The 27,267-nt window shown below is 36.4% G+C and overlaps 2 protein-coding genes across 2 annotated transcripts; both read left to right on the top strand.

The window, feature by feature from the left end:
• On the top strand, positions 1-26,535 carry LOC135072817 (uncharacterized; the record flags this gene model as incomplete). Its single annotated transcript, XM_063966855.1, has 6 exons — positions 1-147; positions 10,667-10,802; positions 23,200-23,333; positions 23,719-23,904; positions 25,141-25,357; positions 26,311-26,535. Coding segments are annotated over 6 exons (975 nt in total), but the record flags the coding sequence as incomplete, so codon positions are not given.
• LOC135072589 (brachyurin-like) lies at positions 18,024-19,464 on the top strand. Its single transcript, XM_063966561.1, has one exon. It carries the CDS (start codon positions 18,057-18,059, stop codon positions 18,933-18,935), a length of 879 nt encoding a protein of 292 aa, XP_063822631.1. The 5' UTR covers positions 18,024-18,056; the 3' UTR covers positions 18,936-19,464.
• Positions 26,536-27,267: the final 732 nt, after the last annotated feature.

The following is a 27,267-nucleotide window of genomic DNA, read 5'->3' as shown; positions in this document are numbered from 1 at the left end:
GCGGTGCGCCTGCGCTGCCTGCACGACGTGCCGCACCACCTGCTCGACAAGGTCGTCTTCCTGCGCCACGGCACCAAGATCTTCCAGTACATTCGAGATAGGAAACCGCCTTATAGAAACTTTACCACGCCTGGAGCTGTGCTCAATGTAAGTACTACTATCATTCTCTAGAACAGTGTTTTTCAACCTGTGGGTCGCGACCCCCTGGGGGGTCGCGAAGCCTCTTTAGGTCGCGAGAGGTCGTAAAAACTACCTCAGTAAAAAAACAGTAAAGGTTTAAAGCTAGATCTCTCCGAAATCTAATTATGCAAATGCATAAATGTTGTATATATTGAAGAATTTGGTGCCTAACAACATCTTTGTAAAAGGCATGAAAAAAAGCAATCGGTCGGGGGGTCGCAAAAAATTTTTTCATGCTGGGGGGTCGCGTCATGAAAAAGGTTGAAAAACACTGCTCTAGAATAATGTGGTTAAGTAGTATTAAGATTGAACCTTTAAAAGACTAAATAATTCTAAAATAATGCAATTGAGGACTTGTTCAATGAGGTCATCTTACAAACCCACGACACCAAGATCTTCCTTTAAGAAATTTCACCACATCTGGGGCTGTACTCAGAATAAGCATTGTTTTATACTCATACTAACGGGATTTACTTTTGGTTTATACTATCCCACCTGCGCTGCGACACAAAGCTATCCAGCTAAATAACCTACTGCACCAGTTTTTACGAGCAATGAAATAAAACGGTAATCGTGTTAAAATAATTGTTGAACATGCAGGTCACTTGCAAAATTCAGAAGTTGAAATTTTAATTAAACGGACATTTTAATGCAATTTTAATGAGAAAATTATAAAAAGTGATTTCATCATCAACAGCCCTTTACAGTCCACTGCTGGACTATGAGCCTCCTCCACTATAGTGGAGGGTTTTGCCATAATCTCCACGCTAGGCAGGCGGGTTGGAGATCGCAGTTTAAAAGATTGATGTTTTTCAGAGAGCGCTGCTGCCCATTCTCTGTTTGATGTGTACAAAGTGATTCATTTGCCAGTAATAAACCGAAAGCACCTTCATAAAAGTGCCTGATAAATTACAATCAAAAGCGTCCCAATTAATTTTAGTAAGCCAGTTGCTAATTTGCGTGCTCAAATAACTAATCTGAATAAATTATGTTGAAAGCCCCTCTTTAACATCTAAAAGGCCTGCATCGTGAGCTTTACCGCTTTTCGTTTCGCTATTTGCATTAATAGAGCTATCTATTCGTCTTACAAATGTGTTTGAATGTATGAACACACCTGAAAAGTTCCCAACTTGGGTGCTGGCCGGGTAATGGGCCGGGTGGAGTTAATTTTCCGGGTCACCGTTACGTTCAGGGTTCCCACACGTTTCGAGTCGGGCTCTGATTCGTAGTGATGTGCCAAATCGAAGTATTTCCGATTGAGGTGACTTGTAGGATGCATGTGGCATAGCTCTACCTGCCAGCACGATGCTAATCGAGTTTCTTATTTATTTCAGTAAGCAGAAAGTTATTAAATGGGGATTATATACGAGTAAGTGTATTTAACCAAATGATAACAAAATCTTCGAAGTATTTTCGTAAAACTTTTGTTAAGGTTCAAAATATATTCAGCTTTAAAAATGAATTTGTTAAAACAAAACCTACCGTAGAGACGGAACATTTAGGATCAGTTGCAATATCCTGCCAGATTGTGAATTAAATTCGAGTCGGGTGTCCTCAAACTGTGGCGGCCACAAAATTACCATTGCGTGGAGATTTCTTGATTCAACATTTGTAAGCGTTTGGAACAAGAAAAAAATAAGTGGAAAAATCTTTCAACCTGTTCTCTTTGGGATTGGTGATCTGAGAAACAATTCTAAAAGATTTGACAACTAATCAATCGAGACTATTGTTATGTCATTCAACAGTTTGGCTGTAAATGATTCCTACTTTGGTGTGATGCAAGGGTGTAAATAAATATCGAAATTCAACCAATGGTTGAATAGACTGTTATGCCTTGAATTTGAATCCAGTTTTAGGCTCCGGTTTATATTAAGAGCCCAAGTTACCGTGAATTTCTAAAGCGCCTAAATCGCTCTGAAATGTTGCAGACCGTTGAGTTGCGTCACTGCTCCTTGCGTTAATTTCTGTTGTTAGCTACTTAACCAAGCATGGATTGTAGTTTAATCATTGAAAGCCTTTCTAGAAACATTAAATAGGTAGATTACCTATATGACTTTAAAGAAAAATCACGTTAAGAGCCATTTCACAAAAATATTCCGCGCGAATTTAGGTAAAAGCTGTCAACGCAACGTCAAAAGAGTAAAAAGAACGCTGAAATGGACAAAAAAATCTTGAGCCGTGACCGTATTAAGACTTGATTTAAGTTATTAATTTTAAGGTAGAATGAGGTATTCAAACTTGAATAAATAATTTAAATTTTTAATAGAGTTTATTAAGTCTTTTATATTTCGATTCATAATGAAACACGAATAGGTATAATATGTAAAATATATATTAAGTACAAAATAAAGACAGTCACATAGTGAAAAATAAATCTGCCCCCTTACAGCTCCATCATCGGACCCTGGATACAAATAATGAAACACGAATAGGTATAATATGTAAAATATATTAAGTACAAAATAAAGACAGTCACATAGTGAAAAAAAAATCTGCCCCCTTACAGCTCCATCATCGGACCCTGGAAACGAAATATTCGTCAAGGCGAATCACACAAGCCTTAACTCCATAGGGTTCTATTGTTTTGTTACGGAGGTGGCCATTGCATCTTCTCCAGATCCATTATCAGACAGAGCTAAGAAATAAATAAATAAATAAATATTATTATAAGTAAACAAATAACTAAAATAATTCATCTTACTATCTTACTTTTTACTAGTCTTACTAATATTATAAATACGAAAGTTTGTGTGGATGTCTGGATGTTTGTTACACTTTCACGCAAAAACTACTGAACAGATTTTGATGAAACTTTACAGTACAGTACAGCAGTACTAGGCAGTCTGTGTTCAACTATCACTCGGGTCGGACGTTCCTATCGCAAGACCTTTGGTTCACTCAGTTCCGATACGACTCTAGTGCTGTGTGTAATTATTTTCGTGAATACACTGAGTTTATTAATTTCTACGAGTGGATTTCATTTTGCCTGAGACCTACGCCATGAACCCTGAACCAGAAGACCCTGTCGCCAGCGACAGCGACGCTCATCCATCCCTGGCGTCGACCAGAATTACAATGTATAGGCTATAATTTATGACGATCTGTGACAAACTAAATTTCAAGCGGGTGAAGCCGCGGGCAATTCTACATATTTCATACTAGCTTTTTGCCCGCGACTTCTTCTGCGATGAAGTGGAAAATGGTTCTAATAGAATTAAAATATTCTAAGAAAATTAATTTTGTTAAATGATTATATTTTTTGATATAAAATCTACACATCATTATGTTTAAATATTTGAATACTTACAAAATTATGAGATCTTTCTAAAACAAAATTAAAACACTACACCTGCCGCAGATTTCTTTGTAAACAATGTTTTTTTGTTTTTCCTTCAGGTGCTAAAATCACCAGGCTATTGTGTGCGCATACTCTGGAGTATTCCACATACAACTGGTCGTCGGAGAAGCATAGATTTCCATTAAGTCTACTCCCGCTACCATATGGAACTCCGCTAAAACTCGTGAGGGCGCCAACACTTGCTTTTGTATCGAAAATTAGTATGAGCAGCTGCGCACGCGGTTGCCCGTTGCAGGCTCTATGCAACCACACTATTTTAAACCGTGGTCCCTAAGCATGAGATGGGAAACTGCACTCTCATGAATTCTCTTGAATTTGATGGTGTTAGGGGAATCCTAGGAATGAATACAGACTTTCCAATGGAATCTCCTCATCAATATTGCGAAATTGCGAGTTTCAATGCAATGTTACGTTTTCACTTGTTATTTTATTGTAATCTGACCTTGATTTTTCAAACACGTGTCAAAATAAAAAAAAATAATTTAAATCAAAAGTACTAAGGAATATTTCATTGATATCAACTTAGAAACAAGCACAGATCACAGAAACTAAAGGGAAATGTGACAAGGGACAAATTGGAACATATTGCTTGTGAAAGCAATGATGACAGTAGCGACGTCATTATGTAAACAGTTTATATTGCTTGCATAGTACTAAAGATTATTCGAACGTTGAATACTGATACCGCAATGGATAATGAGCACATAATTTGATTTCTTTGTGTGTGTGAATTTCTAATACGACACTGAGTTTCGAACTCAGCGCATTACTTAGCATCTCTCTATATTTCTATGGAACCAAGTTATCTCCAAAATAACATTCCACACCTTTTTAACCTAGTCAGGTAATAATTTTAATAAAATACGAAGCACGTCATCTATCAATAGGATATATGTATATTTTAGAAGTGAATAAATTATGCATAAAATATAAACACTTTAGAAGTTTAGTTAAATCGTAGAATTTCTGAAAAACAAGTACTAAAATCGTACTGAAAAAAAAAGTATTAATATGTTATCTAATTTATTTATTAAACGTCGAATTTTATCAAAGATTTTGGACTAAAGTTTTTGAAAATATTTTATAGCCAACATAGAAAAAAATTAGGATTCTAAATCGTGAAAGAAATTTTTTTCGGAGCCTATTGCCTCCAAACAAACAAACAAACAATTAAATCTTTCCTCTTTTATTAGTATAGATTTAACAACAGAACAAAACGCTTCTTTTTCTTCTTCACGAAACAAAACTCAAAGCGGATAAATAAATAAACAAATCTTTGGACAATTTCACAGCGCCATCTAGTCCAAAAGTAGGCAACCAATATGCTTGTGTTAAGGGTGCTATCATAATGGATATACTTTTTTATAATTTATTTATTAAATTAAATACATGGTACCTACATATTATACATAGTTACACCCAGATCCGTCAAAGAAATTAAAATTCATCATTTCAATTTCTGCTCGGCCGGCCGACTCGAAACAGCCTCTCGGCATAGTATCAAATGTATTTGGTCGCCGTACAAATCACCGCTTCACGACACGAACGCACGTAAACGTCACGGCGGGAAAAATGACACACGTCCTGCCTTGACGGGCGCTCGCGCCATACTAATCGATGTCGGCTTGCGCATTGTAATTTATACTGATATTCACATCAATATTTTGACAAAGTGGTTACTAATATTTAAACAATAACTGTAGAAATCAATTCTACAATGAATATTCTTTATTTTGGGATACTTTTATTGCAGTTATTGCTGTGTTTTTAAACCAAAAACCACGATCAAAATGTGACGTTAATCTTCAAATTTGCCAAATTATTTTTAGATTTTACTCAATAATGGTAATGAAATTCAAGAATCTATTTCATTAATGAACTACAAGAATATATGTCCGATGATTACTTTATATTTTTAAGCTTATTATATGAGCATAAATAATAGATACAGGACTTTGAAAATGAGTCTGCGGCAATTTTTTCGTAAAATGGTTGTGGGAGATGGGGCACTGTGAATTAAGCAAAAGAATTTTAGTAAATCCGTTTCATTAATGGTCAACAACAAGGATCGACCTATCTTTCGCAGTTATTAAATAATCTTTGGGTGTTGCTTAAGATAGTAATTCATGCTTCCAAAATCTTAGAAATTCGCACGAAAATGTAAAATGGCTCTTAACCTGTATTTGTATTTCTTTTATAGTCCAATGCAGTAAGCAACGCTATCTTTAAATATCATATGAAGATGTATGACATCTTTCTGAAACAAACTGATTCAAGAACTCTTTGACAATCACAATAAATACCTAATAACTTCTAAAAGTTTTTCTTGATTTATTGATTGTCCTTTGGTGTATGTCTTGTCGGTTGTCCTATTAAATAAATAAATTTATTGAGAACTCTACAACCTCACTTTAAAAGATTACTGATGTAAAATAACACTCGCAAGCTTTTCTCCTAACTCTTAGAATAACTGTGCAAGTATTACAGAATCGGACGTGCAATCTGCAAGTTTTACTGCAATAAACTGAATATTTAATTTTTTCCTCTGCGAAGTTGTGAATTATGGCTGCCCTACAGGAAAGTTCCCGTAGGCGCCCGCGCGCAGTCTAATTGTATAGGTCTTAATGAATTAAACGCTTTCTGCCAGCATTTCAACGAAATGCCAGCTTTTTAGACTGATTGCTTTTTCTGTATTACTAATGCAACAAATACCCTATGGGATATAGTCGACGAAATTGGAAACCAGGCAAAGGGAAGTGTTGGAAAGTTTACACGCCGGCGGCGCAATCGCCGCGTCTCGTAACGAAGCTGTTTTAGTAGAATTGACCGAGACTGAAAATAAGGGGAGAGAGACAAACAATTGCATTTTCCTTTGTCACATAATTTTATTGTTAAGTTTTAGAAAATGTAATAATAAATCATAATGAGTCTTGTCTGGGTACAAGTTAAACGAAATTCTTTACATACTTTAAATCTTCTTTTTTTTTGCGGCTCTACCAAAGCGCAAATTAAAAAAAAATCTACAAGCTATACGGCGATAAAAAATCTCATACTTACTCACCTACTATAAATATCAAATTACTTTTGATTTAAAAGTTAGGCCATAATAAAGTTTTTCATGTGTCATCCTTAAATGTAGACTACGTCAGAGAACAAAAATTTACAGTTTTAGTAATGTCCCCTACATTACAACTAAGTAAGACCCTAACTTATAGTGCTAAAGAGCATCTCTCACTCGTCCCTATCTAAATTACGTCCACCTGGAGATGTTATCCTCACAAATGACACTGCCACATATCCTACTGAATAATATGATAATATCAAGGCGAGGTAACGAACTGCTAACTGTCAGAACGTTTTCTTGGCGTAATAAAACTTCGTAGCTACTCGTAACAACAACCAAGAATTCATACATGTAAGTGGTTAGTAATGCAAAAGCGCACTTGAATTAATTCGGCGTGCCTAGACTAGCTGCCTGTGTATGTACAGTCGGACTTGGAAATATAATTTACTTCTTGAACATTATGTAATAAGGTCTCTATAATTCTGAAGACGAATTAAACATGAGCATTAATATAGGTACAAAGCAAACAAAGATATTCGTGATCGTTATACACTGAATATGTGTATCGGCTCTATAATTCCACTTACTTCCATAATGATTAGTCCAATTTAACAGCGTAAAATGGCTAAACGTTTATATGCCCGACTGTACCCGGTCTGGTTGCATGTGCCCAGCTCGTTTGCAGCAGGGGCGTAACAGGTCGACCTCGCTTCCAGGTCAATCTATTGTTAACAGTGATAATAATGCACCAGACATGACAACCCATTCGATAAACCGGGCTTCTAACCCGTTCTTCTTCACGTACCTATTTTAATTCATTAGAAGCCATTTTTTTCGATTAAATGAAGTTATTCATAAAAAGTAATATAAACTACAAGTTACCTAGTTACTCTGCCAAGTTATTTTGTAAGTAGGTACTCACTGAAGTTTAGAACCAAATAAATGTAGAGATCTTATTTAGAATCAATCATGAAATAAAAGAAAAAGGCCCTAATGATGATTGGGGAAAATTTCGTCCGATACGACGTTATTAGGCTTCCATGAAATTGAGACTTCAATTATTAGGCAATAGTACTAGGACTAGTATTCCCAAACCCAAGCTTACTACCTACATAAAAGAAAATTAGTCTAAGGTTTAGGTAACACATTAGGCTTTGTGAGTGTTCAGCGCGTGTTGCTAGCGAAGGAACTTACATACGTACAGTCAGCGTCAAATAGTTCGTAACATCCAAAGTGACCAAAAGTTGACAACACAGGATGTTCAAATTGCAACAAAGACGTGTTGCGAATTTTTTGGCTATTTTGGGTGTCACGAACTATTTGACTCTAACTTTAACACCATAGTGTGCTTTTGTAGCGCGCACTTCTTAACTTAATGTAGGTATACCGCTCTAAATCAAACAATAACCTCACAAAAACAAAAATCAAAATCGATTAGGAACTAATTAACATGTCCCCAACATTTCCTATGGCTTGCAGTACGGTAGTGGTTGCATGAGCACGGCTCGTTTAGCTCACAGGGTGTAACAGGTCGACCCCACTTCCAGGTCATTTCGGGGACCTGTTGGGAATGGGAGTGTAGTACTTAATGAACTACCTCGATCAGTGGTTCTCAAACTGTTTGAAGTGACTTTGGGGAGTGGCAGCAGGGTATATTATTATGGGGGAATTCGATCGCAGACTGTAACTCTACGGATGACTTGCAAATATACAAAATCGATTAGGAACTAATTAACATTTCCCCTACATTTCCTTTGGCTTGCAGTACGGTAGTGGTTGCATGAGCACGGCTCGTTTAGCTCACAGGGTGTAACAGGTCGACCCCACTTCCAGGTCATTTCGGGGACCTGTTGGGAATGGGAGTGTAGTACTTAATGAACTACCTCGATCAGTGGCTCTCAAACTGTTTGAAGTGACTTTGGGGAGTGGCAGCAGGATATATGGGGGAATTCGATCGCAGACTGCAACTCTACGAATGACTTGCAAATATACAAAATGGATTAGGAACTAATTAACATGTCCCCTACCTTTCCTTTGGCTTGCAGTACGGTAGTGGTTGCATGAGCACGACTCGTTTAGCTCACAGGGTGTAACAGGTCGACCCCACTTCCAGGTCATTTCGAGAACCTGTTGGGAATGGGAGTGTAGTACTTAATGAACTACCTCGATCAGTGGCTCTCAAACTGTTTGAAGTGACTTTGGGGAGTGGCAGCAGGATAAATGGGAGAATTCGATCGCAGACTGCAACTCTACGAATGACTTGCAAATATACAAAATCGATTAGGAAGTAGGTAATTAACATGTCCCCAACATTTCCTATGGCTTGTAGTACAGTAGCGGTTGCATGAGCCCGGCTCGTTTAGCTCACAGGGTGTAACAGGTCGACCCCACTTCCAGGTCATTTCGGGGACCTGTTGGGAATGGTAGTGTGACTTAATGAACTACCTCGATCAGCGGTTCTAAAACTATCAGAAGTGATTTTGGGGGGTGTCCGATCCGATTGGGAATCCTATCGTGGCCGTGACACTGCTATTCAAACCCGCATTTAACTAGTTATCGTAACAACAAATATTCAGGCCATGTTAATAAAATGTAAACACGAGATCCGGGTCAATAAATGTATTGTTTGTCTTATTCATAGAGTAAAATTAACAAATATGTATTATGAATTATTATGAAGCAAACATATTTTGATAACAGAAAACATTTATTCATGGGTTAGATCATGAACTACTATAACCATCCTAGAAAAATATGGAATTACTTACTCGAATACATTCGACATTAGATACATATTTAGAGTCGAATTCGTTATTTCAAGAACTCTCTTTTAACATGTAGCAGTCAGATTAGTGGCTTTGAACTTTGCAATAATCTCAAGGGTAGAAACTTGAGCTTATAGTTTTAATCCCAAAGCCCACCCAAAGATTGAGCACCTCTGAACTAGTGCAACTAATTAGCAGCCAGTCACTTATGCCGCCATTAAATAATCGGAAGTGGCTCAGCTTGCGTGGAGGCTGAACGCTTTTAGCGCTATTTTCTACTCGAGTTACGTCACTAATTAACTATCGCACACGCAATATCCAGTGTAAAGTCCCAATTTCAGGCCAAACGAAACCAAACATGATGAAATTCTAGTCTATATCTGTTACCTCTTTTATAAACAGTGGATAAACTATGCTTATTCTGTGTTAAAACTAGCTTTTGCCCACGGCTTCGCTCGCGTAAATATCTCTGTCAAAGAAAGTCTATTTATTGCACGCGCAACTTTCAAAAACCGAATAAAAGCTATCTCATGATTTATCACATTGACAAAGTGAATCACTCTATCTATTGCTGAAAACCGCGTGATAATCCTTTCAGTAGTTTTTGACTTTATCGCAAACAGACAGACGCGGCGGAGGATTTTGTTTTATAATACGTAATGATATTAGTAGAAGTTTCAGTAGATGTGGAACCCAAGATGGGTGGGTAAGTCGGTACTCGGCTTAAGTACACACTTATAGACTTCTACTTCTACTGCAGGATAAAGTTACTAGAAATGTAAGGTTTAGTTAAGTTACTAGCCTCGCAAGTAATAGCCGAAAACTCCATCAATTGAGGCTATTGCTATTTCAGTAAATTGTTTGATTCTGTATGATGTTTTATACAAATACAATTAATTCAATATATTTACAAGTAGGGCTGCCAGTAATTGGTTGGCTAAAATTTTGAGCAAATATTTACGAGTGCCGAAATAGAATACCAAATACTCGTACAGGTATGTCAAATAGAAATTGACTTTCAGTTTGATCAAATCAGCGTGTAGGCTAAACCTCCATTTACCTGTGGTAAATTATAGACAAGGTGGACCAACGACATCATAAAGGTAGCAGGAAAGCGCTGGACGCAGGCCGCTACCAACCGGGTAACATGGAAAGCATTGGGGGAGGCCTATGTTCGTTCAGCAGTGGACGTCCTATGGTTGAGATGATGATGATGATGAAATTAGAGAGGGTCGTGCTCCTGGTGCAGTAGAGATTAAATAACCTGATGATGGTAATGATGATGAACTTTTTTTGCAGATATCTTTAGCGACGGAGAACTCCATCATCCTGCAGAACCTGGACTTCGCGGCGAGCGGCAGCTACTCCTGCGAGGTCTCCCTGAACACGCCCATCTACACCAAGGCGTCCAGCGGGAAACAACTCACAGTTTTCCGTGAGTCAACTTTTCTTATTTATTCTGAAGTGATAATTCGATCAAAGCGATAAACTTGACGTTTGTGCTTAGTTGAGCACAACCAGAACATAACTCATCTAATTTACATAAATAAGTTAATAAATATAGACATCAAAAAGTCCCTGATCGCATTCACCGTCATCCTTGATAGGTCTTCTTTTATGAAAAGCTTATCATACAGAAGGCTCTCAGTATGTAGGCCACCTTTGGTAGCTCCTTGCGACAACCACTAAGTAGCGTATCATGAACGTCTCTCACCCAAAAGGGAGATAAGACACTTTCCTTAATATTGACACTATATTTATCGAAATATATTATTTCCAATAAAATAAATACTCAAAACAATAAATAAGTCGGCAAAAAGTCGCCCAGCATTTCTAGATTTATGTAAGTGCGGACCCTATTCGTTTTCTATTACTGGATTTCCCGCCGTCACCATAAATAACTATTTATGTTTTTTCCCAGTTCTGTTCACGTTCCTCCTACGTTTATCGTGTCCACAGACAAATAAGTCGTATAGACGGCCCGTTACGGCCACATTTCCACAATTAGTCTCGTCCCAAGGGGCGCAATCACGTCGTAACTCGTGGAAAAAAGAGATAAGCGGTTACACACGTATTAACATGAATTGCGTAATTATGCGAGCAAACTCATTACTACCCAAAGCTTTCCCATCTTACAAACTCGGGTAAAATTCAGGGAGTGAGGAGTCTATAGCTGTAATTAGTCTGTGAACATGTCACATAAAACATGTTATGGTTCTTTTAGTATATTTTGCTCGACAGTTTTCGGGACTCTTGTTAGGTTTTATAATTTATAACTATTATTTAGTAATAAGCGTTGTAACAGGAAATACATATATGGCAGCTTGTATTACAAGCCACATTTACGAGCACTATACTTAAGTATTCATTATAGTTACTACTTATATCTCTTGCACATGCCTCCCTAGTCCGCTTTTAAAACTTAGCGACAGCGCACACTGGGCGACAGTCGCTTACACATCAGGTAGGTGTTAAAATTGTTTTATTGTGACAGCTATTTGACATAATTAACTTAAATCCTAGATATAAACTAAATCTGCAACAATTTCAAACACAAACTGGCGTCAATTAAAATTCAAGCGCTGATTAAAAAAAGTATATTCCCATTCCTGCAACCTCGCCAATCCAAATCCAGAGACAGCAAAATGAAAGAGAGTTTATTTCAAATCAAAAATAGTACCTACACTCATTAGGTTTTCAATTCGTTTTTGTTGAATAGAGAAAATTTAGCCCAACTCTGACTGGAATACGTAAACTGAAGCTCAAGCGCCTGAATTTGCGGTTCCGTAGCAAACCCGCCTACCGATCAAAATGGGTTCTGTTACACATATTTTAGAAATGTGGATCTAATGCCTGCTTTTTGATAGAAAATATCAGACGAGTTAGAAATAAAACGCAAGCCCGAATTCTGGTTCAAATGAAAAGTTATTACTACGAGTAGGTAATAGGTATTACCTCTACTAGTAAGGCTGATTTACACGTATTAAGTAGTTAAGTATGCAACTAAAATTAAACTTAATTTTAAGAGATTTATATGTATTAATACATGTAAACACAGAATTTGGTAACATGTGTGTACGTGCAAATAATTCACTTAAAATTAAGTTAAAATTTAGTTACCTTTAACAACTTAATGCGTGTAAATCAGCCTGTATTGATTTCCATTCACACACATGTGTCACACAACTGTTAAACTTATCATGTGAAGTGGTTGCCAATTTGTGTAAGTTCCGGTTACAGTTTCCAGGGCTGTAACAGATACTACGTGGAGCACGAAATAAAATATTTGCCAAGCAACAGTCGCGTGGAATGGTTCCTCTTTCGTAGGAAATGTTGCGAGGTTTATTTCTGCTCCCGGATCATTTATCAAGTCCGAGGGTCGGAGCAACAAATATTGTGGTCCCGTTTTTATTGAGAAGTATTCGTTTTCGTGCGCGGAGTTTGCGCCTTCTACATCCCGACATGCTACGCAACTTGCTGGGAAACATTAATAACAGCCCACATAGTTTACACTCGTTCAGCAAAAACATGCTTTATTTGTTCGACGGGCCGGCTCACCATCACTGGTGCAGCGAAACAGGAACTCTGTAATAACTGGACCCCCGCCTTGTAATTGGCGCTTTTCAGTCACAATAGAACAGAATATAAGTACAGAAACGACAAAATAATGAAATAGAATTTTAACATGTGTCAACGGGGTTATGTTGTTAGGCTAGCTGGATAAAGCTACAGTTCACCATATTTATTCAATTCAATACTTATGAACGTTACATAATAAATTAGACAATATCTCAAAACAAGGTGCTGTAACGAACGCTCTCCATTAGTTGCCAATTAGTTTAAATAAAAAAAATCACATCTAAAAAATCAAAATGATTATGAAAACAAACTTTTTCGACAAATGTGTGTTATCTGACCCAAATATATTGAAACACGTCAAAACCATTAATAGTAATTTGATAAATCTACCTAACACCTTATTTTATCACAAAAGACAAATTAATTTATGTTCAAGGATTCTTTATCGTTCTGACTCTATTAACGAGCCCTTTGTGTATTGCAACAGTTAATTCACTGGGTGTTAAATAATTACGTGTACGGTTGTTATTCTCACCTCGCCGACGTCATCAATGAAATGATTAATGATATGCCCGTAACGTTACGTACAAACGGCACATCGAGTTATACACCTTATGTAACTGTAATAAAAGCGACTTTCCAACAGAATGTTTAGTCTGACGTACTGGCGACTGTACAACGCCACACAAAAGAAACGCCGCTTCCTCGGTTTCGCAGAAAAATAGCTGTAAATCATCCGCCATTATGGCGCGAAACTTGGGAAAGCAATCGTTTAAAAATTCCGACCCTATTTAAGGCGATTAATTTCGTGATTGCAAATAAATTATCAAAGTTGTTTTTTCTTTTTCTTTTTACTCAAGCCACGAGTTGTGTTCAAATATTATTTTTTCGGGTTTTTCAATTAAAAAACTCTTTTAATAAAAGAGGTCTGACAACTCCAGACTTTTCTATTCATTACGCTGTTTTTTTCCGGGATCGCGATGAAAATGTGCTGCATAAGTTTTTTTTTATTTTACAACAAGTTAATTTTTTTTTTAAGTTTTTTTAGGTCAACTAAAACTACTTACTATACGACTTTAGACACCCGCGACCAAGAAACTGAAGGAAGGCTTAAACGAATGAAAAAAAAATCCAGGAATCAACCTTCAATCGGACGCCACTGCAAAATAAATGGCAATGCCAGATTTTGTATGGAAGGTGGCGTCTTTTTTTTTCGCGCGGCCATCGACCAAACTTTGTTTTTTGATTACAATAATAAACCAAACTTACTATGACATGTATACCTCTAAACTCAGTCTGAACTGAGTTACGAGCGTTAGAAGTTTGATGATTTACATACTAGATTTGCTTTTTGCGCGCAAGTTTTGTAAGAAATTGCAACAAAATATTGCGCTATTTTTTTATTGCGCTGATTCTGCTCCACACTGATGTCTGGAGCCTTTAATGGATGGTATTGTTTGTTTACACATACAATGTGACTATTTTGTTGCAATTTCTTACAAAAGGCAAATCTAGTATGTAAATCATCAAACTTCTAACGCTCGTAACTCAGTCCAGACTGAGTTTAGAGGTATACATGTCATAGTAAGTTTGGTTTATTACACTATTTTGTAATCAAAAAACAAGGTTTGGTCGATGGCCACGCGAAAAAAAAAGACGCCAATTTCCGGCATTGTCTTTTGTGGAAGACAGTACGCCACTTTTTAGATTATAGGTCTTTTTTTTAACTTTCTCGTTTGGAACAGTAGGTATGAAAGATGTTTATTTAACCAGGTAGAAAATTATTGAAATCTTCGCACAAAGCATAAAAGCCCCACCGACTCTACCTTCCAGCAAAAGATAATGCGGTATTATCTAAGCTAGTTAGTTGTAATATCCGTTAATTCACCATGCAAATGAGATAAGACGCGAATATTACGCATATTTAGCTAGCTATCTGCCGCAGTTACGCCACTCCGGAGTCGAGTTAACTTAAAATATACACCCAGTTCTGTTAAGTTGTGTACATGCGAACATAAAAGTTTTACTTGCCTTTACTTTAAAAGCGTATTTTAGGGGTTATTTTAGTTTACCTTTTACATAATTTTACCTAAACCTACTGAAATAAGTAGTTGCCTTGAACTGAAATACGTGTATTAGGTACCTACTGGCATTCACTTGTTGGATGAGAATTCGAATTTTCTGCAAGTTCTTTTATCTACCACGAGGAAGCTCTTGGCCTATGTTTCACCTGCTGGAAAGTGATGATCAAGCCTAAGTTTCCAAGTTTAAGTATTCCTCGTGTATGACTATGTTATGTATTGATATCATATCAAAGTCGTTAGAATAGCTGATGTCTATCAGTCAACTCCTAATCCTGATAATGAACCAACATAATCCACGTCAAACTTAGAGCGACATTCTCTTAAACATTATTTATTTTTATAACTAACTCACTATTACTTTTCAAAATAATAGGGGGTGAAACTCACATATGTATGGAAAATGTTTCGAAGTGAATGATAGAATTTCATCATCATTTAAAAAAAAAACTGGTACAGTGAACCCCAAATGGTCATTTTAATTTTTGGGATTTAGTCAGCCCTCTTGCTAAAAATTATACCCGGATATACAAAAACGGAGCTAAGTAGTTTGATATAATAATGTGTCTGAGTCATAAATTCTTATCTATTCACTATCCAAACTGTAGACAAACGTGTCTTTCAACGCTTTATCTAATTGTTTCAAGTATCTTTTAATTTGTCTTTCATTAGTATTTAGGGCAGAGGTGGGCGTACATTTTATTTCAAGGTAGTCAATGCACATGTAAGGTACCTACTTACTCAAACTACTGATTTGCTTAAACAAAACACAAGACACTGCCTTGCTAATGCATGCACTCGTATGTGGTTAACCTCTAGGGCTTAGGGCAGGTAAGTATGTATCTAATCTAACAATCGAACAGTATTAATTCAGAATTACTAGGTACCTAAGGCTATATTTTTTAATGCCACACAAAAGTAATAAGGAAAAAGAAAAACCTTATGTTTTATTATAAGGTAGTAGTTACCTACTAACTATTTCTGTACTCTTCATAGGGCAATAAATCAATCTATAAACATATTTACACTTAGTATACATATTTCATTACAAGACCATCAGTTATTTTAGTTATGATAATAACACAAAACTAATTCAGTATTTTATCATTATAAGTCTAGATCTTTCCAATATTTTTGGGTTTCCCAAACATCGATAAGAATAATTAATTATAATTAAGAATGTCTACAATTAGGAAGAACAATGGTCGTGCTTACTGTAGGTAATTCTAATTTATGATCGGGTTTACAATTTTAATCAACGCTGAGTGGACTAATCAGTAAAGAAATAACGGGATTAATGAACGTAGATTAATTATCTTTTTGTAAACAAAATAAAACACCTACAAACGGAATTTTCCCAAAAATGGTTGGTTTTTACTAAGATATCGGATAAAAATAGAATAAAATGATTAGCACTAAAACTTTTATTGACATTTATTTCCCAAAATTCACTTTCAATAGCTCGGAATTCTTAAAAATATGACGAGACAGGAGAAAACGTTCAGTAATAACCACCAAAAACGTCGAACGAATGACACAAAAAACAACGAATATTATGTTACTAATAACATTATTAGACAATCAAAGTCTATTTTATTCCACGAAGAAAATATTTTTAGGTAGCCTACGAATTTTCCCGAAAACTTCCCGGCTTTCTCTAAAAGACACGATTCCAAGTAAAATTCAAATAAATTAGTATACCTAGATTGGAGCCATCAGATCAAATCTATTAGGTTAGGTACATTTTAATTACCGGATTTTTAATTTTATTTGTCATCTAAAGAATGTTATTAAAATTTTTCTGGCGTTAAGACTTAAGAGTCGCCTCTCGTGGTTCGATTCCCACCTTAGGCAATTCGATTTTTTCAAGTTATTTTAAAAATATCTAAAGAATGTCAGTACATACACCTACACTGTGACGTGTAAATTTTGGGACACCCTGTATATCAGTTGGCCATACAACCAATAAAAATACTAAACTTACTAAACGGTAGGAGATTACAGACGGATTGCAAAGAGTAGATAATTAAGTGATAATACGAGTCGTTATCTGTACGCGACACTTTCCAATGTAGGTATTTGTTTATTTATATTTTATTTACTTATAACCTTGACCCACCTCTATTTTCCCTACAGCGGTTTATAATTCTAATGTAATAAAATCAATATACTTTGGCCATAAATGAATGCTATGTTTATCACCAACATCATAAATAAGGTTTATGTAATCAATCAAGTAATGATTGTGTGCTGATGATAGCAAATAAATGCATAGTCGTGTTACCTGTGGTGTTACCAAGTAGATATACTTAACAAGTATAAACGTACCGTTTTTTCTTTTCTACAGCTCTCTGACCCGAACCTATAGGCACATCCTAAAGGCTAACCTTTTACCAACAGGCAACAATTTTAATCTAAGTAACCTCGTTTTTTATGTACTTAAGTCCTAATTTGGTACGGTAGGGAAAGTCATTACAGGTAAGTATTCTACCAAGTCCGCTCTACATTCAACCATAATCTTATTTTTTAATCCACCTTGACTAAAAATACCTGCAATAAAATTAATAACACCTAAGTAATTTGACGAGTTAACTGAAGCTCATGGACGGTGAATACTTAGGCTGAGTTGCACCACCTAACTTGACCGTAACTATAACGATAACCGGTGCTTTTTGTATGGAGTTTGACAGATTTTTTACTTTTGTCAAAGTTAAAGTAAGATGATGCCCACCCTTACTCAAACACTGTTTTTTTTTGGGAGAAAAGTGGGTAAAATGTACTTAGTTTATTTCTTTGACAGCAGGTACTTTCGTTGTGTGATATTTATAAATGATGTAGGTACCTAATCGTGCCGGTAAAGAGAATACGGCGACATTACCTACACCTGTGGAACCAAAATAAACGTTAAAGGATTAAATATATTAAGCACTGGATCAAACGTTATTAATAAGCGATAAGCTTCGGGAAATCTACCTATAAAAGAATGATACCGCGATGCTCTCCAGTGAGTGTTCTTTGATACTTGAAACATGCGTGTGATTTGGTTTTTATCTTTACTGTTTGTCGTAGCATGCAATGCTAGCGAAGATGGGTCAAATGCCTATTACCAAGAAGGTTATCATCAATCTGTCGGAATTAAGGACGCTGCAAGCAGAAAGAGATATGAAGACCAAATCATGGCATTGGGTCCCATCGTTGGAGGCGTCATAGCTCAAGTTGCTGCTCACCCTTATTTGGTCGGAATTCTTATAGACGTAATTGGAATGCCTTCACAGTCCGCTTGCGGAGGATCACTTATCTCGGCCAGTAGAATATTAACAGCAGCTCACTGCTGGAACGATGGAAGGTTCCAGGCCTGGCGCTTCACCGCTGTTCTCGGCTCACCGTTCCTCTTCCACGGAGGATTAAGACTATTCCCCCACGGTATAGCAGTGCATCCTAACTACGATAAACGCACGCTAGCGAACGACATCGCAGTACTGTACTTACCCGGTAACGTGCCGCTAAGCAGTAGCATTCAGCCCATCCGTTTGCCTCACGGAGCTCTTCTTAACCACGACTTAACGGGAGCATGGTCAGTCGCATCTGGGTATGGAAGATATTCGGACGCTGTCAGCCCCACGACCAACACGATGGCCAGATTTGTGTCGCTTCAAGTAATCTCATTAGACCAATGCAGGGGAGTATTTGGAAATGCCGTTTTGGACTCAAATATTTGTACCAATGGCTATGGCGGCGTCGGCATCTGTCGAGGAGACTCCGGTGGTCCGCTGACAGTCACATACCATGGAGAGAAGATTCTAGTTGGAGTTAGTTCGTTTGTAGCTCGTTACGGTTGTGAATTGGGGTTCCCATCAGTGTTTGCAAGAGTGACTAGCTTCATGGACTGGATTCAAAGGCATATGTAATTTTGATTCATGTATAAACAATATAGTGGAGCATAAATATGACAAAAGACTTTACGCAATTTTCTTTCTAGTCACGACCAAAGTGAACAAATCTTTTTACGTTATCCATTATACTCATATCACACTCTTGTTACTTAATTGTTTGTTTAAGGTAATATAAAATAAATACAGCAAATTAATTTTTTGATTCCCTTGAATACCATAACATACCTACAAATTCACTCGACATAGGTACTTATTTAACACCCTTAAAACTTTCATTTCTGGTAAGTTTTTTATAACCTACTTCAGTTATTGTTTTGATATGACAAAACAAAGTATTTTCAGATAAAACCGATTAAAGAATACCTTTCTCAACAGTGGAAATACTTTTAACAAATCCCAAGGGGACAAAAACGACGAATACCTTATTTCCTTCTTGACCAGCTTCAAAAGTTGTCTTTAGGGTATTATTACACGATTACTTGTATTTTATTTTTTACCTCTGAATTAGAAGATAGCCACTAATTTAATAAATCTCTAAAATACTTTTCGTTATTTATTTCTGTAATGTATCTGCCAGTGCATCCTATGTGTAATCCAATTTGTTACATTTAAGCATCCTAAATTTAACACAGCCCGTTTCTGTTCTAAGTTTTATTTTAGATCTTTTAACCAATTCGGTTTTTAAATTAAAATAACGAGAGCGTCCTTCAGTTTGGTCCAATTTTATTCAGGTAATCACTTTGACCTTGCTACTTCTTAAGAGCTTTAGGTACTTATACTTCTTAGAATAAAAATTAAATAGTGCTTTCAATTAATGCCCATGAGTCTTTTAAGCTTATAGTTAATATTACCTAGAAGAAGTAGACACGCAAATGAGAAAAAATCCAAAAATAAATAATGATTTACTTACTCAAAAATAGGATACTTTCCACACTTCTTTACAGCATACTTCTTAAGGTTTCCAAACTACTTTAACTCATCTACAGCATCTCATACCAAAATCATGCCCCATACGTGATGAGAAAATACTGTAACAAAATATCTTGATTTTATTATTTCTACAATATTTTGCCTTCTTCTTATTGAAGCTAAATCTATTTTTTGGACGATAACAATATCTAAATAATATTGAATTACGGCGATATTAGGGATATTCGATATACATCGATGTATTGAAAACATCGATGTTTACAATGCGATACATCGAATGGATCCGATGTTTTGAAAAGCTATTGAAATACTCGATGTATCGATGTTTTTAAGTTTTCAGTGTTAAAACATCGAATCGATGATAACCAATTAAAATTTCATAAAACTCAAGTCTGACCACTAAAATTTTACTTATACGGACAACCCAACTTGTATTTTAAAAATGTTGGCAACTCTGCGTACGAGTGCAGTGAGTAGTGTCTCTAGTGACAATAAAAAAAACTATTATGTCAATGTCGCGTCACGCGTGTCGGTTGGCGAGTTTGTTTGTGTCAATCAACAAAGAAATAGGCTGAAAGGCAAACGTTTAAATAAACTGTTGTTTTTGCAAAGTTTTCCAAAAGAACACTGGAAATACTTAGGATATAACAAACTTATAAAAATAAATGCGGATGTTTTTTTTTGTTCTTACTTTAATATACAGGGTGTTTGGCGCATCGTGTGCCAAAATGATTTGGCGGATAGAATGGGTCATTTCCTATATTTTCAGCCCCCATAACACATTCCATGCCAGGCGGCTACTTTTAAATTAATGTTTTTAGTAATTTCACCAAAATACCCAAATCGCATCATTTAATTTCGATTTAAAAAAAAACTACTAGGCGCAGCTCTAAAGTAAATAATATTATTTTGTTTTGACGTGCATTAATGTAGGGTTGCATCAAATCTAAATTTACTGGCAAATATCATCTACTTTTTTTTTAATTCAGCTTTGAAGTTTTCCGAAAAGTTAAAAATGGACTGAACATTTAAGTTTATACAGGGTGGAAACGATAAGTGATCTCATTCGATTATTTCTAAACTATACAAGATATCGAAAAACTGATTACTAATCCTGAAAGTACTTCACAAGCTCTATCCAACGGTACCAATATTAGGTTACAGAATTAACTGGATCTATCCGAAAATTTAATGTTTTCAGCCTCCATACTAAATGTATGCCAGCCAAACAATAATAGAAGTATTAATTTTTTTTATTAAATAATAAACACTTAAAATGAACTCGTAGATTGCATTCTTATTTAAAATTATTCTTGGAAAACATTGGTTTTAGGCTTTACTTGCTATAATATTAACAAGACATAAGTGCCATGACTGTGGCTGTACTAAATGTATGGAAGCTGGAAACATTGAATTTTAGAATAGATCCAGTTTATTTTGTAACCTATTATTGGTACTGTTGAATAGAGCTCGTGAAGCACTTTCAGGATCAGTAACCAGTTTTTGAATATCTTGTATAGTTTTTAATATTTTATGGTTTTACTAAATGTATGAAAGCTGGAAACATTGATATTTTGGATAGATCCAGTTTGAAAATTATAAATAACTTGAAAAAATCGAACTGCCTAAGGCGGGAATTGAACCCACGACCTTCCGCTTGCCGGGCGACTGCTCTTCCAACTGAGCTACTTAGACACTGGATGAACCTGTCGAAATTTTCAAGTGTAATACGCTGTTACGGCCAGCGTTTGTTTCATCAATGTTGAGTATACCTACCCTACATCTAACAGAAATATTGTTGCAAATATTTAACTGTCAGTTAAGATGAAACAGCTCTTTTTACATAGTTATTTAATTTTTAGCGTTAAGAGTCGCATCTCAAACTAATTTGAAAATTATAAATAACTTGAAAAAATCGAACTGCCTAAGGCGGGAATTGAACCCACGACCTTCCGCTTGCCGGGCGACTGCTCTTCCAACTGAGCTACTTAGACACTGGATGAACCCGTCGAAATTTTCAAGTGTAATACGCTGTTACGGCCAGCGTTTGTTTCATCAATGTTGAGTATACCTACCCTACATCTAACAGAAATATTGTTGCAAATATTTAACTGTCAGTTAAGATGAAACAGCACTTTTTTCATAGTTATTTAATTTTTAGCGTTAAGAGTCGCATCTCAAACTAATTTGAAAATTATAAATAACTTGAAAAAATCGAACTGCCTAAGGCGGGAATTGAACCTACGATTTTTTCAAGTTATTTATAATTTTCAAATTAGTTTGAGATGCGACTCTTAACGCTAAAAATTAGATCCAGTTTATTCTGTAACCTATTTTATTGGTACCGCTTGAAAGAGCTTATGAAGCACTTTCAGAATCAGTAATCAGTTTTTCGATATCTTGTATAGTTTAGAAATAATCGAGTGAGATCACTTAACGTTTCCACCCTTTATAGGTATAATTTTTTTTTTCCCTGTTCAGAATCAAACAGATCCAGATTACAAGATAAATACATCTACTTCATAAAAATTACAACATTATTAATATTTAATATATTCTGTCATGTTTATGCAACGAAATTTAGCCACAATTTGGGCAACCGAGGACAGGAAGTCAATGGGCGACGCGAATGGAAAGGGAGATTGTTTCCGGAAATTCGCTAATGAATGACAAAGAACTCATAAATAATTTATTATGATCCGAGGAACTTCTGTGATCCTATAATAAATATTTTATTTCAATGATGTAAGCAAGCGATATCGGAATAGGATGACAGATCAATTTAAATTAATTGACGAGTGATTTCTGCTTGTATTTATAAATGACTCTACCTAAACGATTCTATACGTATAACGATAACATCACACGAAACGACAATCTAAACTCTCATAGTACCCAGTGGAGTTCAAGGAAGAATAGCAGACCCTAAACAAGTTAGAAGTTGAGAAAGTTTTACTATTCTGTTAACGATTTGTAACGAGCGGTAACAAGATTTATTTATCGTTGGGATCCTTCGGCGGGATATTTGCTGGACCACTTCTTGCCGAAAGCGGATAAAACTTTAAAAGCTCTATTCGTTTATCTGATCTAACTACGAGTACGTACATATTATGCTACATTGTGTTTGTTAACGACGTTCAAACATATTGTTAGGAATAACCAAGCTTTAAATAAAGATACAATGATTCCTACTGAATTAAATAATGGCTAAAACTTTGTAAATCCTAAAAGCCTCATTAGTTTATTGAGAGCCTTACATTTTTGAAGGACAAGTATAAAAATGAAAAATTTTGTCCATTTGTTCATCAGCATTGACATATCCTCATGAATAAATTGGTATATCTTCTAGATCCTCAAAAGCATCACCCGCGCATCGACTTCCCGACAAGGTATCTGAGCTTCGGCGAGACTCTCCGCGCGAACTGCACCACCGCGCCTGCGCTCCCGGCGCCCCATATCACCTGGTTTATTAATGGCAAGAAGGTAATCTCGCATTTTATATCCGCGAACAAAACGAATCTGCCCATAAACGCAGATGTTGTTGATGAAAACGCTCGGATTATTGTGCCAAGGTTGCTTACGGACACTATGCTTGATATACCAACCCAGTAAAGGGATCGTTATATTATATCAATAACAACTTTATGGAATTGCGTCTATACTTATGAATTATTTTATTGTCATTTCATAAGGTCCAAGTCTTTTACATAGATACTTTGACATTACTTGAATTTACTTTGTGTTAGTTGACTTTAAACAGAACTTTTTGACAAAACTTTTTCACTCCACCAATACTCAAGTGACAAACATGTGAACCAGCTGAGGTGCAGCGCGTGAAACTCAAGAGCTTTTTCATTGTTAATTCCAGATGGACGAGCTAGCAGCCCACTCACATAAGTTCAGAGTGCCCATGAGCGAACGCAACGGCAGGAGAGGGTTCCAGAAGCTAATCAACTACGAACTTGGAGGCAGCAGCCCTCCGCCGCTACTTGCGCTTACGCACGCGTCGCATATCGCTACCAGACCTCCAGGCTGTAATCTTAAGGAACACCAGGTCAGTAGCTCATTGAGGGAAAAGATTATAGAGCTCCACAAGCAACCGAAGTGCTGTTTGTTTAGTGTAAGTTTAGTATAAGTTTAGTGTAAGTTTAGTGTAAGTTTAGTGTAAGTTTAGTGTAAGTTTGGAGTCTTGCTACTTACTGCTGTTTAGTTTAACTTTCCCCCGGGATAAACTTGACCTTCATTGGTTGGGTTTTTATGGCGGTCAAGCTGTAGATCCTGGCTACACAGGAGTTGCAGTGGTGGGAACGAGAGGTGGGATTTTTTTTTAAAGAACTCCTGGTTGTAGTCTTTAGGAAAACCAGTCAAACATAGATCGGTTTCATACAAATGTAACGATAGCGCTCATAAGTAAAAGTAACCGAATAATGAAATATAGAGTCAAAGTTTCAGATATAAGTAGTTCATCACCAACATACTACTTAATTTACAACGCTTTAGCAACTCTACTGCTACTGTAAATGCCAAATAGACGATGGTGACCGTTTACTATAAGTAAACAACAAGTACGTAAATAAATGCTTGCCTCTTTATAACAGGTAGGTATACCTACATAACAATAAATCAAACAGTCCATACAATAACCGCTGTAACTGATTGCAAATTAATTAACGATGTGGTGTGGTGAAGTTATGAATTGTTTAAAACGACCTACTTAATTAATAGCAGAGCACATTATTATTTTATTTGCTAAGGAAATTACTTTTATGCAAATTTTCCCATTATGTTCGCATGTGAAAGGCACCGCCCTCCGAGCAAAACGAACATGAAAAACGTGTTGTTTTATTGCATTGTTGTTTCTCTCGTTGCCGCATCTCTCACTCCTCTTTTCTGCTATTTATTAATCCTTGTCATCAAACATATTAAGTGTCGTTTGCAATTCCACCCACGCTAATTAATCCGTAATAAGTAATTTGGCACCCAATAAGATAATCGACACCACTAGTTACGCGCGTAACGCGACTCTACATACGTCATTTTGTGTGATTAAATTTTCTGACGTCACTTATTTGCGAACTCAGTTGGCAAACTTTCATTGATTTCAAAGCTCTAAAAATCGATTTTCGAAGCGAATTTACGAGTAATTAATTACTGTTAAAATTCAAGCCTAGAATGAAATGTTTTTAAAATACGATATGATTTGGAATTACCTACCTATTAAAATTACTAGTACTCTGTGGTACTACTTTAAATAATATGTACTACCTTTCAATTTGTTTAAATGTTTTAGATGTCAGAATTGCACTATCACGAGGAGCCCAACGTCATCCACTCGTCAAGCAGGCATCGCAGCCGACGGCCGAGTCGGGGCTGGGACCTGTACGTCACCGTGTCGGAGCTCTACCTGGTGGCCACCGGCCGGCTGGAGATCACCTGCGTCAGCACCATCCCCGAGTTCAGGAGTATTGAGGATAAGTTCGCTGACGTCAGAAACGACACTGTTATTGGTTAGTAAATACAAATGCCTAATAGTTTTGTGTACCCACTTCTTACGTTCCCTTATTTTTTTGTACCGGGACCTAGCCGGCCATGCGATTTTTTTCATAAATTCTCGGGTGTAGGTACCTACTACATATCTCCGGACGTCCCAACGATATCAAAGTTTATTGTACCTAACTCTAATTTTCTGCTTGGCCCAAAGATTGACTGGAAAAGAATGCCATACGGCATTAAGTTTAACTTTAATAAAATTTAAATAAAACAAATATACAGCACAAGTCCTGTTCTTCAAAATAGGCACCTTACTTTTTCCAGGAGATTATCTTCTAATATCATTCAGTACTTAATTTTTTGGCTGACAGCCACTTCCAGCTTTTGTTCAAGGAGCGATCCTGCTGGGTCATAATTATTCAGTCATAGATTTCGATTAAATAAATTTCCAATATAATCGAGATGCGAATTCCGCCCGAGTTTCCAGCAGTTTAGATGCGTTTAGCTCGCGGGCAGATTTTATCATACGACTTAACGTTTTGTTCATAAAAATATTATGGGGGCTTTTGTTTTCTGTTCAATAAATGAAAATATCCCGGGACAGCGCCTAAACAAACAAAAGCCAGTAGGAAATTGAGACAGTGTAGCTACCTATCTATACTGTATGAAAATCTAGTTTCTTCTCACACTCCTAAAATAAAGGTACTATTTTATTACGTAAAAAGGGACGAGTCCCAATTTATTGTGCTCCGCATGCCACACTGTAACTTTACGTAATGTACTATTTATGAAACAACAATAATATATTGGTACGATAGGTATATTTTACCTGTACCTAGAGGTAAATAAAGTTATCAAGTTCTGTGAATCAGTCATAACTACTAGCATGGCATAAAATGTAATTATTGTAAAATCACTTATTAGTAGGCCTACCTAAACTGTGGTAAAATCACTTTCACTTTACTTGCAGTGGATGTCATCAGACCATCAACATACTCGCAGCCGTCAGCCAACCTATCGATGCCAGAGTCCAGCAGCTCCAGAGCAAGCTCAATAGCAGCTACCATCCTCCAGGCCCTGCTGCCTCTAGCACTGCAGACGCAGCATCGACGCCTCGTTGCTTGATAGCGAGCCACTAATTCTAACTGTTTGGGCTGTGATAATAATAAATTCAATCCCATAAGGCAGTGTTTTTCAACCTTTTTTTTTTTTTTTTTTTATGTGATAGGAGGCAAACGAGCAAACCTGTGGGTCACGACTACCCCTGGGGGGTCGCCAAGCCTCTATGGGGGGTCGCGAGAGGTCGTAAAAAACTACCTCTGTAAAAAAACAGTAAAGTTATAAAGAAAGATTTACCTACAACAACATCGTTGTAACATTATAAAATGCATGAAAAAAAGCGAGCGGTCGGGGGGTCGCAGAATATTTTTTCATACTTGTCGTGTAATGAAAAAGGTTGAAAAACACTGCCATACTTACGCGGAAGCGAATTTATACAGGCTTCTAATTAATTTTAGATTCTTTGTACTTACATAAGGCTTCTACGGAAAAAGTAATCGGATTGAGTTGTTTCTAAACCTCCAAATAAAATAAGATAAAAATAGGTAGACAAAAACAAAGGAAAACATTGTACTTTTGAAAATTTTATCTTTGTTACAAGTATTGATTTGTATTATTTGCTATACGAATGTTTACTTGTCTGGAAGTTGTTAATTGTTAAGCAATTTCACCCTACTCGGTATAGACCTAAGACATAATTGAAAGATTTAGTATTTCACAGTTAGCGCAGCGCTGCCACATCTTTATGTGATTCGTAGGTACTTTACGAAAAATCTATTTGTTTGAGACGGAAATAACAGCATCTTTACTTGATCAACTATGTACCTACTTACTGCATAAAATGGCACAGTTACTGTCCTAAATCTGT

This window comes from Ostrinia nubilalis, chromosome 6, assembly GCF_963855985.1.
Source record: "Ostrinia nubilalis chromosome 6, ilOstNubi1.1, whole genome shotgun sequence".
Taxonomy (NCBI): domain Eukaryota; kingdom Metazoa; phylum Arthropoda; class Insecta; order Lepidoptera; family Crambidae; genus Ostrinia; species Ostrinia nubilalis.
The sequence above is the reverse complement of the archived record's forward strand: the minus strand, read 5'-3'. Positions and strand labels throughout refer to the sequence as shown.

Excerpts from the sequence above, each read along its gene's own strand:
- LOC135072589 (XM_063966561.1), top strand. The coding sequence starts at position 18,057 with ATGCGTGTGATTTGGTTTTTATCTTTACTGTTTGTCGTAGCATGCAAT.